This window comes from Mauremys mutica, chromosome 7 (genome assembly GCF_020497125.1).
Source record: "Mauremys mutica isolate MM-2020 ecotype Southern chromosome 7, ASM2049712v1, whole genome shotgun sequence".
NCBI classification, from domain to species: domain Eukaryota; kingdom Metazoa; phylum Chordata; order Testudines; family Geoemydidae; genus Mauremys; species Mauremys mutica.
In genome coordinates this window covers 129,232,035-129,245,787 of record NC_059078.1, presented here as the reverse complement: position 1 = coordinate 129,245,787, position 13,753 = coordinate 129,232,035, and the positions used below count along the sequence as shown (strand labels likewise).

Here is a 13,753-nt window from a genome sequence, read left to right as displayed (position 1 = left end):
GCAGGGCCATGAATGTAGGGATGGCGCAGGGGGTTGGGGCGCAGGAGGGAGTGTGCGATGTGGGAGGGGGTGTGGTGTGCATGAAGGGACTCAAGCAAGGGGTTCGGTGGCAGGGGGTTGAGAGCTCAGCGGGTTGGGGTGCAGGAGGGGGTGCAGAGTGCAGGAGAGGGCTCAGGGCAGGGAGTCGGGGGCTTAGGGCAGGGGGTTGGGATTTGGGGGGTGCAGAGTGCAGGAGGGGGCTAAGGGCAGGGGGTTGGGGTGCAGAGTGCAGGAGGGGTTTGGGGTGCGGGCTCCGGCCCAGTGCTGCTTACCTTGAGCGGCTCCGGGATGGCAGTGGCACGCAGTGAGGCTAAGGCAAGGTCCCTGCCTGCCCTGGCCTCGTGCCACTCCTGGAAGTAGCCAGTCCGGTAGTGGCTCTTGTGGATGGGGTGGGGCAGGCAGGTACCACCCCCAAAGCTTCCATTGGCCGTGGTTCCCCATTCCCAGCCAATAGGAGTTGCGAGGTGGTGCCTGCAGGCGAGGGCAGCGCACGGAGCCCTCTGCTCCTCTCCCCTGTCCCAGGGGCCACAGGCACGTGGTGCCGACCGCTTCTGGAAGCAGCGTGCGGCCAGGGCTGACAAGGATCCTGCCTTAGCCCCGCTGCGCCATGGGGCTGGCAATCTGGCAGGCTGGATTGAGAGCCCTGACAGGCCGGATCCGGCCCACGGGCCGTAGTTTGGCTCTCCCTGCTTTAAGTGTTGGTAATACCTAAGGTAAAAATTCTGTCACGGGTATTTTTACTAAAAGTCAGGGACAGCTCACAGGCAATAAACAAATTCATGGAAGCCCATGACCTGTCCCTGAATTTTACTCAAAATACCCCCGGGGTGGAAGGAGACTAACAGTCAGAGTGCGGCAGGGGGCTGACCTCCCGCAGCTGCTCCAGCCTCGCTGCTGCTCCAGCCCCAGGGGGCTGACCCAACCACTTCAGCCCTCTGGCCGCTGGTGCGGCAGTCCTAGGGCTGACTGCTGCTCCAGCCCTGCCCCAGATGTCATGGAATCCGTTACCTCCATGACAGAATTATGTCTTTAATAATCCCCTTTAGCTGCATCCATGTGACACATCTGTTGAACACATTTACACATTCTTCTAGTTAAGTGGGCTCCAGTTATCCCATCTTGAACTACCCTAAATAACTCTTCATCCTCCTTCCGGCTTACAACAGATAGTTATCATGTCTCTCGTCCCTCCCCCAATCAGGATTTAGATGAGTGGCACATAGTTCTGTGTTCATTCTGCATCAGTCCGTCCCTGCAGCCCCGAACTCGTGTCTGGTACATGTCCCTGCATTCCCTCAGGTCCCCTGATTTCTTGCTGATACAAAATGGCCTTCCATTTTATGTGTTATGTATTATTTGTATTGCGGCATGCCTACTAGACCCTGTTCCACTGTGCTGTGTGCGCTGTATGAACATATAATGAAGAGATGGCCTCTGCCCCAAAAAGTGTACATGGGAAGGATAAGATGAGGTGGCAGGTTGGTACAACAGCCAGACAAGCCATCAAAGGTGACTGATTCTTGTTAGCGTGATAGGGAGCCATCACAGCACACTTGCTCATTCTCGAGTGTTGTGCAGGCACTGTGGCAGAGCTGAATGTTAAGGGGGAATTTGGAGGATATGATGTGGGTTTGTGGATGTCGGCAGGGAGTTTGTCCTCTGTATGAGGGGCAGGATGGGAGAAAACATGATGGTGCATGCTGGAAACTGTAGGACTTAGTGTATAGTCTCCCTGCCTGCTCTTATTGCCCTCGAGACAGAGGCTTGCGTTACTCTCTCTTGTTGTTGATGCTGCTGTAGTTACTGGAAGCATCTGTTTAATTTCCTGCCCACTCTCGCTCTTGGGCTTCCCCTGCAGCACACCCACATAGTTTGATTCTCATTTGGATGCACATTAGGGTTTGTGCTTCTCAGGGCCACGTGTTGGACGTGTTCCCGTCTCCTGGGCACATGTGGCCTTTTTGGCGCATTAAACAGGCTCCTGTTTTGAAAATTCTCCTTGAAGGAGATCGAGAACTCTCCAGTGCTCAGGTTTCCTACATTCTGGCTCGGTGTGTCTGTGAACCCATCCCCGCTCTGTGCAGCGTCTGCCAGCTGTGAGAGCTGCCAAGGCCCTTTGTGGGGTGGTGCGTGTCTTGTCCTGTACGCTGGCTGTATGGGAGAGCCTGGGATGAGGAGAGACGTGCCAAGGCATTGTTCCTGTGAGGTGATTTGCACTTGATAAATAAAGCAGCTCCATCAGCAGAAAGTGTTGCCATGGCTGTGTTCTCCTCTGCACCCAAAGGCACTGCTGCAGACCCGGGACGGGAGCCTCTGGCTGGTCCGGGGCCCACTGCTCTCTGAGGTGCAGCCCTGGGGTGGGGGGAGCTGCTGGCTGGTCCGGGGCCCGCTGCTTTCTGAGGTGCAGACCCGGGGCAGGGGGAGCCTCTGGCTGGTCCAGGCCCAGCTGCAATCTGAGGTGCAGCCCTTGGGTGGGGGGGAGCTGCTGCTGGTCCGGGGCCCGCTGCTTTCTGAGGTGCAGCCCTGGGGTGGGGGGAGCTGCTGACTGGTCCGGGCCCAGCTGCTCTCTCAGGTGCAGCCCGGAGGTGGGGGGAGCTGCTGGCTGATCTGGGCCCAGCTGCTCTCTGAGGTGCAGATGTGGACTGGGGGTGGGGGGGAGCTGCTGGCTGGTCTGGGCCCAGATTCTCTCTGAGGTGCAGCTCTGGGGTGGGGGTGGGTGGAGCTGCTGGCTGATCCGAGCCTAGCTGCTCTCTCAGGTGCAGCCCGGGGATGGGGGTGGTGGTGGTGGTGGGGGGAGCTGCTGGCTGATCCGGGCCCAGCTGCTCTCTGAGGTGCAGACCTGGGGCGGTGGGGATGGGGGGAGCCGTGGTTGATCCGGGACCCGCTGCTCACTGAGGTGCAGCCCTGGGGTGGGGGCGGGGGTGTGGGGGGGAGCTGCTGGCTGGTCCATGCCCTCCTGCTCTCTGAGATGCAGACCTGGAGCGGGGGTGGGGGTGGGGAGAGCCGCAGCTGATCTCGACCCCGCTGCTCTCCTAGGCACAGTCACTGAGAGCTCCTTTCTGGTCCTTTCTGGTCCCCAAGTCAGAGGAGCCCTTCCAGTTCCTCTCCTGAGGGCTCCACGACCGTAGGTTGGGATGAGAGGAAAGCTCTGCTCAAGCTACGGGTTCATCGCTTGGGCTGGGCGCATTAGAGATGCCTTGAGAGAAGACCTGTTGGATACAAAATAGAGCTGAGTCAGACAGGGGGTCTCAGCAGCACTTCTGAGTTGTGCAGCCCATTGCACGCTGGAGAACTGGTGCAGTGTGTGCATGTGCCTGCCTGCTGGGTGTGTTCCCAGGCGTGTTTCTGCAAGGAGGGCTCAGGGCCTGGCCCATGTTTGCGCTGTGTGTGTGTGTGTGCCCGTTTCAGTGCCAGTCCCCAGAACGCAAACTGGGGTCTCCCTGCTCCCTCCCCAGTGCCAACCCCGGGCCGCTGCGAAGCAGGCAGTTTGGGAGCTATCTCAGCCTGTTTGTGCTGGCACTCTTCCTACTGGGGGGCATTGGGGAGCCACATGGAGAATCATTGATGCTACAGGCTGTGAGGAGCTGTTCATTGTTACTGATGTGTTCAGCTCTGTACAGGACCCAGTCTCAGCCAGATCTGGCCAGAGATCACAGTGTATAGTATGTGCCAGGGGGCTATGCCAGGCCAGGCCGCAAAGGGCACTCAGGGGGAACAACTGGGAGGCATTTTCCTGTTGGCTCCTTGTAGGTATTGTGTCAGGAATGAGTCTCATGATCGGGGAGAGTGATTGGGTGAACTGGAATGGGGAGAGCAATCCATGCCCATAGCTCTTACTGGAGAAATGAGTGGCGGTGCCCTCTGCCCCCCTCCGTAACTCTGATAGGGGGTTGGTGGTGCCCCGTGCCCCCCGTAGCTCTGACAGTGCACGGGTGGGTGTTGCAGTGCCTCCCGTGCTTCTGGCACTGCGCGGGTGAGTGTTTGAGGTTCATCCTGTGGCTCTGGCAGTGTGCAGGTGAGTGTTGTGGTGCCCCCATTCCCCCCCGTGACTCTGGCAGTGCACGAGTGGGTGTTGTGGTGCCCCATGACTCTGGCAGTGCGCAGGTGAGTGTTGAGGTTCCCTGTGACTCTGGCAGTGCGCGGGTGAGTGTTTGAGGTTCACCCTGTGGCTCTGGCAATGTGCAGGTGAGTGTTGTGGTGCCCCATGACTCTGGCAGTGCACAGGTGGGTGTTGAGGTTCCCTGTGGCTCTGGCAGTGTGCAGGTGAGTGTTGAGGTTTGCCCTGTGACTCTGGCAGCGTGCGGGTGGGTGTTGTGGTGCCCTGTGACTCTGGCAGTGCGCAGGTGAGTGTTCAGGTTTGCCCTGTGGCTCTGGCAGTGCACGGGTGGGTGTTGTGGTGCCCTGTGACTCTGGCAGTGCACGAGTGGGTGTTGAGGTTCTCCCTGTGGCTCTGGCAGTGCACGGGTGGGTGTTGTGGTGCCCTGTGGCTCTGGCAGTGCACGGGTGGGTGTTGTGGTGCCCTGTGGCTCTGGCAGTGCACGGGTGGGTGTTGCGGAGCCTCATTCACCCTGTGGCTCTGGCAGTGCACGGGTGGGTGTTGCGGAGCCTCATTCCACCCCGTGGCTCTGGCAGTGCACGGGTGGGTGTTGCGGAGCCTCATTCACCCCGTGACTCTGGTAGTGCACGGATGGGTGTTGTGGTGCCCCATTCCCCCTATGGCTCTGGCAGTGCGTGGGTGGGTAGTGGCGCATCCCCCGTGGCTCTGACAGCATGTGGGTTGGTGATGCCCTGTGCCCCCCATGGCTGTGGCAGTGCACAGGTGGATGTTGCAATGACCCCCGATGGCTCTGCAGTGGGTGGGTGGGTGTTGCGGCTCCCTGTACCTCTTTTATATGAGTATCGGGGCAAGGTAAAGTTGCTGCTGCTGTTTATCTGCCTGCAGGTCCCTCGTGCAGCTCCTGGCAGGCGGTGTGCCCAGTCTGGTGTGTCAGGGAAGCAGTGAGCTTCCTCTCCCGCCTCTTATTTCCTTTCTGACAGGAATTAATTTCCAGCATCTCTCTCTGCTGCTTCCCGATTAGCTCCCCCTGAGTTCAACACAAGGGCACACTCTGGCACCAGGGTCCAGAGAGACGGAACAGGGCAGCTAAAGCAGGGCTTCTGCTCCCCCTTGCAATGAGCTCTGATCCCTGTGGGATGAGTGAGTGCAGGCATGGGGACCCCTGTGTGGTCATTAGCCCATTTTCCTTGGAGAGAGTTTGGTCTGTCTCAGCATTTACACCAGGCTCATTGCTCTGTCTCTCTCTCTGGTGACTCTGTGCTCATTGCCGTGTGTCTCAGCCTGAGGAACTAAGTCTGTCTGTGTCTTGTCCTGCAGACCCTGAGCAATGGCGGCTGGATCCGTGGTGCGGGCAGTCTTTGATTTCTGCCCCAGTGTCTCTGAAGAGCTGCCCCTGTTTGTGGGGGACGTCATAGAGGTGCTGCGGGTGGTGGACGAGTTCTGGCTCCTTGGGAAGAAGGAGGGGGTCACAGGTAAGAGCTGAAAGGTGCTGAGCGGGATCCACAGAGCTGGAGGTTTCCTAGGGTCAGTGGTTCTCACCCTGTGGTCTGCAGATTATGTCTAAGGCCATGGCCCCCAAACTGTGGGGAACGGCTCCTGGGGGCATGGTGGAACATTTTTGGGGTGTGCAGCAGGGCTCAGGCCAGCCCCCGTGGGGAGCAGGGAGGAAGCACCACCCAGCCCTGTTCTCCCCCCCAGCCGCAGCTGCAGGTCCGGCTGTGGTTTCTGGCTCCTGGCCCCAACCATGGGCTCGCTTCTGGCTGCAGTTCCCAACCCCGGGCCCGCTCCCAGACACGGCCCCAGCCTCGCTCCTGGCCCCGGCTCCCAACCGTGGTTCCGGGGAGGGCGCGAAACAGGTAAGGGGGGACATGGACAAAAACATTTGGGGACTGCTGGTCTGAAGGGGTCCACGAATGACAGACTGAAAACTGAACAGAATTCAACTGTAGATACAGACAATCGGTTTTCCAAGGGGTCCACACCTCCATTCAACATTTTTTAGGAGTCTGCAAGTGCAAAAAGGTTGAGAACCACTGTCCTAGGTAACCTTAGGCAGGTCAGTTACCCCATCTGGGTACATTCCCCCTCGGCCAAGGGCCAGTCTGATGGCGGATACAGGGGCCAGAGCTGTTTGACCAGATCCTGGAGTCTTCCCTCACTTGGGCTGTATCTGATGCTCAGAATTTTTTCCTGTCAGCTTCATGTCGAGTCTACAGACAGTCCTTGTTCTTGTTTTTGTTTGTTTTTCAGTAGCGCTGAGTGCAGACAAATCTTCAGCAGGTGGGAGCCTCATTGTGCCGGGTGCTGTACAACACGTAGTGAGAGAGACAGCCCCTGCCCTGGCGAGCTCACAGGCTACTAGACAAAGCCATGAAAGGGTGGCAGGGAAACAAAGGCACAGAGAGGGGAGGTGACCTGCGGGTCAGTGGCAGAACTAGAAACAGACCCCGAGTCTCCGAAGCTCTGGTCCCATGCCCTGTCTCCTGGGCTCTTCTACCTCTCCATGACAGTCTCTTCAACATCCGCCTATTTCTGCTCCTGAAAACTCCCTCTCCCACAGGCCAGTATACGGACCTATCCAGCTCAGGATGGAATGTGATTTCATTGGGCTCCTGAAAGGACATAAAGAAAGATTGGAAGCTCCAAAATTCCCAGAAAAGGGCCATTTTAAAGTCTCGTAATCTCAACAGCTCTTTTTGGTGTAATAATATTGAGAGAACGTTCTAGCTCTCAGTCAGATGGGAACCAGATCACCTCAAAACATGACGATTGTTCTCGTCTAGTTACAAAGTGGAATCAAATCAACCTTATAATAGGACTATGATTGCCTTAACTTTGGAGAGGCTACTGCCCCTCCTTTCTACCAGAGCAGAGACCCAGAGTCCTGGTCCTACAGCTCCTAACATGCAGACCTCTGCAGAAGAACCCTTATCTTCTCTCTATGCCTCAGGTGGCCAACAGAGGGCAATATGTGTGCACATATGTATGCACACACAGTCTGCCTGCTCCTGCCTCTACTGACATCCTTGGCCCCAAACTATCTACAAGGAAAATCACCAACAGCTACTTAATCACAGTATTTTTTCCCCTCGACCCATATTCTTATGGAGATATGGCTGCGGAGAGTGTGAAGGGGCAGTAACCAGGTGTGTCCTGCTAGCTCAAAGATGAAGAAACAGACAAAAGTCAACCAGGCTAATTCTTAATGACTTGTAACTGAAAAACCATTTGAATTTCCTGCTTTCTCTCTGAGGAAATCTGGCTATTTTCAAACTAATTTTCCAAACTAAAAGTTATAGGGGGCCTAAAAGAGACCTTTAGAATGGTGAGGCTGCAGCCTACCCATAATAATACTTAACATTACATGGAAATTAATTAATGAAGCCTCACAACTTGGTGTGAGATGCAGCAGGATTCTTATTTCCATTTATAGGGAGGGAAACCCATGCAGAGAGCAGGGAAGAGACTTGGTCTAGGTCACACAGGAAGTCAGCAGTAGAGCCTGGTTAGAATTCAGGTGCATATTAGGCCACTGGCACTGCAGATTAAGAATAGTGACACACTGAATTACACTGAATTGGGAAGAACCATGTCAGGATGTCAAGAGAGCATCCAGCTCATTAGCCCTGTGATTTTTCCAGAAAAAAATATGTAAACCCAACTTTACCAGAGCATCTGCACAGGGCAGTTTCCCTCCTCGTGGTAATCAGCCTGTTGATATCTGAGCCATATCTCACCATAGTATCTGAGCTCCTGAGTAAACACTGGAGATGTTGCTAACCTGTCCTATGGAATTGCAAACTATCGGTGCAATATATGTAGGGCCCTACCAAATTCACGGTCCATTTTGGTCAATTTCATGGTCATAGGATTTTTAAAATTGTAAATGTCATGATTTCAGCTGTTTAAATCTGAAATTTCACGGAGTTGTAATTGTAGGGGTTCTGACCCAAAAAGGAGTTGTGAAGGGGGTGCAAGGTTATTGTAGGGTGGGTTGGGGTATTGCCACCCTTACTTCTGTGCTGCCTTCAGAGCTGGGCAGCTGGAGAGCGACAGCTGCTGGCCGGGAACCCAGCTCTGGAGGCAGAGCCGCTGCCAGCAGCAGTGCAGAAGTAAGGGTAGCATGGTATAGTATTCTGCTTTGCTGCCTTCAGAGCTGGGCCACAGTCAGCAGCCACCGCTTTCTGGCTGCCCAGCTCTGAAGGCAGCAGTGCAAAAGTGAGGGTGACATGGTATGGTATTGCCATGCTTCTGTGCTGCTGCTGCTGCTGGCAAGGTGCTGCCTTCAGAGCTGGGCGCCTGGCCAACAGCCACCACTCTTGGACTGCCCAACTCTGAAGGCAGCACAGAAGTAAGGGTGGCAATACTGTGATCCCCTAAAATAACATTGCGACCCCCTGCAACTCCCTTTTGAGTCAGGACCCCCAATTTGAGAAACACTGGCCTCCCCCATGAAATCGGTATAGTATAGGGTGAAAGCACACAAAAGACCAGATTTCACTGTCTGTGACACGTTTTCATAACCATAGCACTTTGTAGCTTACAACCCAAGTCTTGCCATCTGATCTGTGTGTGCAGCACCCCAGGGGGCAGGTCCGATTGCAGGGTTGGGGCCTCTTTTTATGACCTGTACATCCTGATCCTGACATGGGGCTTCCCTGGCATAAGGCAGAAGACGGAGGCTAAAGATTATATGTTTGCTTTCCCTGTCTGGGTGTTGGTGACAGTGAGGTCACAGTAATTGTGAAGCACTGGAATGGGTTACCTAGGGAGGTGGTGGAATCTCCTTCCTTAGAGGTTTTTAAGGTCAGGCTTGACAAAACCCTGGCTGGGATGATTTAGTTGGGAATTGGTTCTGCTTTGAGCAGGGGGTTGGACTAGATGACCTCCAACCCTGATATTCTATGATTCTATTATTCTAATTTAGGTGGGCTGTTCATTGCCCTGGGGTGTTGGTTGGTCTGTTGGGCATGCAGGGGGAGGGTACTATATTTTTCTTAAAAAAATAACAACAACATTTTCAGAAATCCTCAAGAGCACCTGACTTCCAAACCCCTGGTCATTTCTGTGGGCCATGGGGCCAACCAGAGGGGATCCTGGAAAGGGGCGGGAGAGGAGGAAAGAGCCTGAGTGATGGTGGGGCTGGAGACGAGGTAGGTCCTGGGGGAGGCTGGGTGGTGATGTGGGGTGGGCTGGATCTTAGAGGAGTTGGGAATGGGGGAGACAGTCTATGCCCCTGAGGAAGGGGTGACCATGTGCTGACAACTGCTTCTCCTTCTAGGGCAGTTTCCCAGCAGTTTTGTGGAGGCAGTGGATATTCCCAGTTTGAAGCAGGGAGAGAAGCTGTTTGTCTGCACTAATGATTTCACGTCCCAGGAGCCGGGGAGCCTGTCGCTGCAGAGAGGTAACCTCTGCTCCCTCCAGTTGGCTCCTGCCCTCCCCCTCCCCTCCCCTGTCCCTTTCTGTCACTCGTGCCTTGGGAGATAGAGGGAACCTAGAGCTCAGCGCTGAGGAGGGGTTTCCTAACAGAGCTGTGGATTCTAGGTCCACAGGCTGCCTTGTGCTCCTACCCCTCTGCACCTACGGGACTCAGGCCCGCTTCGTACCCTGCGTCCTGAGTTCTGCATGTCCTGCCCCGTCTCTGATACACATACGCTGCACTGGGGTGGTCTACAGGTGGTCCCACAGCCCTGGTGTCATCTGTGGGGTGGGCCAATACCATGTAGGTGTGCTGCAGGTGCCCCACCACTGCACTCTGCGTGACTGGGCTGTCGAAGGAGGTGACCAGGCCTGGAAGGGGAATGGGGAAAGACTAAGAAATTGCCATGGAGATGAGTCTCTGACCCTGTGTTTTTCATTCTCCCCCAGGAGACCTGGTGATCCTGAGTGGCTCCCTAGCCTCCAGTTGGCTCCAGGGTAGAAGCTGCGGGGGTTCCAGGGGCTTCTTCCCATCGTCATGCGTGCGGGAGCTTTGCCTCTCGCCCTGGGGCCGCCGGCTCTCTCAGAGCACTGTCCTGGAGGTGCCTGCTGACTCACTGGGCCAAGCCCGAGCTTTGATGAGCCTCTCTGCCCAGCTGGAGGAGGAGCTGGACTTTAGGGAAGGGGATGTGATCACCATTGTCGATATCCCTGAGCCTGGCTGGTTCACAGGGGAGCTGGGAGGTCGAAGCGGGATTTTTCCAGAGGGCTTCGTGGAGCTGCTGGGTCCCTTGAGAGTGACAGGTGGCCCAGAGGGGCCGGGGCTCTCCGAGAGTTACAGTGTTAATGGCGTGGCAGTTGTGCCCCCCGAGGAGGAGGGTGGGCAGGAAGGGAGTGAGGAGCCGCTGGGCACGTATGGCATTGCCCTCTATCAGTTCCAAGCGCTGGAGCCCCAGGAGCTGGATTTTGATGTGGGAGACAGAATCCAGATTGTGGGGGCACTGGAAGATGGCTGGTTGGAGGGCGTGCTGAGGGGGAGACGTGGCATTTTTCCTCATCGGTTTGTCAAGCTGGAGGGCTCTGCTCCCTGCAGGGAAAAGAGGGGCACTGGAAAGTCGCAGGAAGAAGGCAGCTGTGGAATGGCCATCCATCAGGACCCAGCAAGTGCCTGCGCTGGGGCCCTTCCCCTGCAAGGGGAGGAAGGGGAAGACCTGAGTGCCAGAGGCTCAAACCATGCTGAAGGGAAGTCCAGTACAACTTTGTCCCAAACAGCAATGAGGTCAGAGGGGCCTGCTGATGTTGGGGTTGGACAGTCCAAGCCTGCATTCTTGGAAGGGCACCCTCCCAGCACAGAGCTCCAGGGGCCCCTTCCCAAGGACACAGTGGGCTCCCTCCCCATTGACTCTGCAAAGACTATCAATGGCATTTTCCCCACCCCTCAGCTCCCTCCCCAGCCAAAGAGCAGACTCCGTTGCCAGGCAGTTGAATTGGAGCCCAGCCAGAGCCCTTGGGCCTTGCAAAGGCCCTTGGACATCCTTGCCTCACCTGAGAGGGATGGAGAGAGTCCCCGTGTTCCCCCATGGGCACCACGCTCTCCCCTGTGCAGTAGCAGGAGACAAGTCTTCCCTTCTTCCAGCAGCTGGGCTGTGGCAGAGCCTGGAGAAGGTCGGAGGCGCACACTTTTCCAGGACCTGGCTGGCTGGGTGGAAGATCAAAGGCAGAAATCTAAATCCCGCTCTTCCAGCTTCAGTGGTACCCATGAGGGCCTGGATACATGGCCTGGTGCCCGAGCAGACCGGCCCTCGCCCATGCTGCATGGAGACAGCTGCACTGACCTCGACTCCAAGCTGACAGAGCAGCTGGCGCAATTTGAGAAGAGCCTGACTAGCTCTGGAGCTGAGTCAGACAAGAAGATCTCCCGCCACTTCTCCATCCTGGACTACAGGTCAGAGAAGGACATTGTGCGTGGCTCCCCAGAGTGTGCCCCTCACTGGAGGCTGCCGGAGAGGAGGAAGGGCCTAAGGCCTCCACCTCCTCGCCCCAATGCCCCAGCCCCAGCTGTTTCTCCCTCCTTCTCAGTGCGGCCCTCCCGGCCAGCCCCTCTCCCTCCTCCAAGCAGTCAGAGAAGGAACACGGCCTCTCCACAGCTTCAGCCCAGGAGCCAGCCCAGGCAAGAGCCACAGACAGAGGAGGGCCAGGGGGATTCAGATGGGGCAGCTGCACGTCAGTGCCCCTTTCTGCTGACAAGGATCCGGGAGGTGGAACAAGACCTGGAGGCTTATGGCAAGACTCAAGCTGAGCTGAACTCGATGCTAGAGGAGCAGCAGGATGAGCTGGTGAGATCAGAGACCCTGGAGAACCTGGATTTCTGTGACTCAAACATCAAAAACCTCAACGCAGAGTTGCAGGAGCTGAGAGGTGAGACTGCAGCAGCACTGGAAATCAGGGTGTGGGAGGTACTGGCCCTTCTTCTTCGAGTGATTGCTCCTATGCATTCCAGTTAGGTGTGCGCACCGTGCGTGCACGGCTCTTCGGAAGACTTTTACCCTAGCAACACTCGGTGGGTCGGCTGGGCGCCCCCTGGAGTGGCGCCGCTATAGCGCAGGATATATACCCCAGCCGGCCCGTCCGCTCCTCAGTTCCTTCTTTCCGCCCGTGACGGCCGTTAGAACAGTGGAGCGCAGCTTAGCTGACCTCCACCTCCCTAGCTACTCGTAGTTTCTCTCGTTTAGTGTATAGTTTATAGTTGTAGTTAACTTTATTTGTTTGCAGTATAGGATTTATTTTCAGGTCACCCGGTGCCGGGTCCGATGCCCGGTCCACAGGGTTTTACAATGCTCGGCCGGCCACAAGCAATTGCCGACAAGAGATCCTCTCCTAAGTGCCTCGAGGATTCTCAACTGACAGATAAGTGCCGCATTCGCGGGGCCTTTGATCCCAGAACAAAGGGGAGCGGGACCTTCGTCTCACACGGCTCCTGAGGGAGGCAGCTCTTGCTCCTCCGCTCTCGGCGCCGAGCGCTGGTTAGTCTTCAAGGAGCGCTCCCTCGGCACCGGTTCCCCGGTGCCGCCAAGGCCTCCCGGCACTGGCCCTCGCTGACTCCGACGTCCACTCGGCATGGTTCCCTCTCCTGGAGGATGAAGAGGCACAATATACTTGCTGTGTCCGAGCCGTCTGCTCCGCAGCCGAGCGCTATGCACAGTCGGATCGCCCGGCACCGAGGTCGGCCGCGGCACCGACAATATCCGCACCATTAACTCCGGCCAGGCAAGAGCTGTTGAGTCCAGTGCTGGAAAGCTCCCCGGTACGGACCGTGGTCGAGCTCGCTAAGACGCTGCGTCCGAGCCGCCTGCTCCGCAGCCGAGCGCTATGCTCAGTCGGATCGCCCGGCACCGAGGTCGGCCGCGGCACCGACAATATCCGCACCATTAATTCCGGCCAGGCAAGAGCCGTCGAGTCCGGTGCTGGAGAGCTCCCCGGTACGGACAGTGGTCGAGCTCCTTATGAAGCTGCGTCCGAGCCGCCTGCTCCGCAGCCGAGCGCTATGCTCAGTCGGATCGCCCGGCACCGATGTCTGCCGCGGCACCGACAGTATCCACACCGTTAACTCCGGCCAGGCAAGAGCTGTTGAGTCCGGTGCTGGAAAACTCCCCGGTACGAACCGTGGTCGAGCTCACTTTTCAGCGGCGTCCGAGCGGCCCGCTCCGCAGCCCGAGTGCTCTACTATGTCGGGCTGCCCAGCACCGGTGACTGCTACGGCACCGACAGCATCAGCACCGTAGACTACGGCCTCGCAAGAGCCGTCGAGTCCAACACCTGAATGCTCCCCGGCGCGAGCTGTGGTCGAGCTCACTATTCCCTCCACGCTGGGAACATTTCCACAGCGAGGGAGTTGATAGCAAGGGCAGAGCCTGCGTTGCTTAACCCCCGACATCGCTGGTGCGGGTTATATGGTCTTTTGGCGAGCCTGTCTTGCTCATGCCACCCTGCGTCGGCACCGCAGAGCGGCACCGTCCCCAATCGCGGTCCCGCAGACGTTCTCGGTCCCGTCACTGATCGAGGTCCCGACGCCGCTCGTGGTCTCGGCACCGTTCTCCATTGCGGTACCTTTAGTACTCGTGGAACCGGCCAGCGTCACGTTCGCTGGCCGGGTACATTCGGCACCGATCCCGCTCCTGGCACCGCCCCAGGCACCGAGACTCCCGTACCCACTCCTGAACGTTGAGCCTTGCGCTCTCG

The 13,753-nt window shown here is 57.1% G+C and overlaps 1 protein-coding gene across 3 annotated transcripts in view; it reads left to right on the top strand.

Moving 5' to 3' along the window:
- LOC123375127 (dynamin binding protein) overlaps positions 1–13,753 on the top strand; it is an 80,186-nt gene that overhangs the window by 23,499 nt on the left and 42,934 nt on the right. The window contains exons 2-5 of one of the 3 annotated variants that reach the window (XM_045025778.1): positions 5,414–5,568; positions 6,347–6,376; positions 9,378–9,500; positions 9,965–11,932. In XM_045025778.1, coding sequence (XP_044881713.1) covers positions 5,424–5,568; positions 6,347–6,376; positions 9,378–9,500; positions 9,965–11,932 — 2,266 coding nt within the window. In that variant the 5' untranslated portion in view covers positions 5,414–5,423. The remainder of the gene's footprint in view (positions 1–5,413; positions 5,569–6,346; positions 6,377–9,377; positions 9,501–9,964; positions 11,933–13,753) is intronic. The other 2 variants (XM_045025779.1, XM_045025780.1) reach the window with 2 other exon arrangements.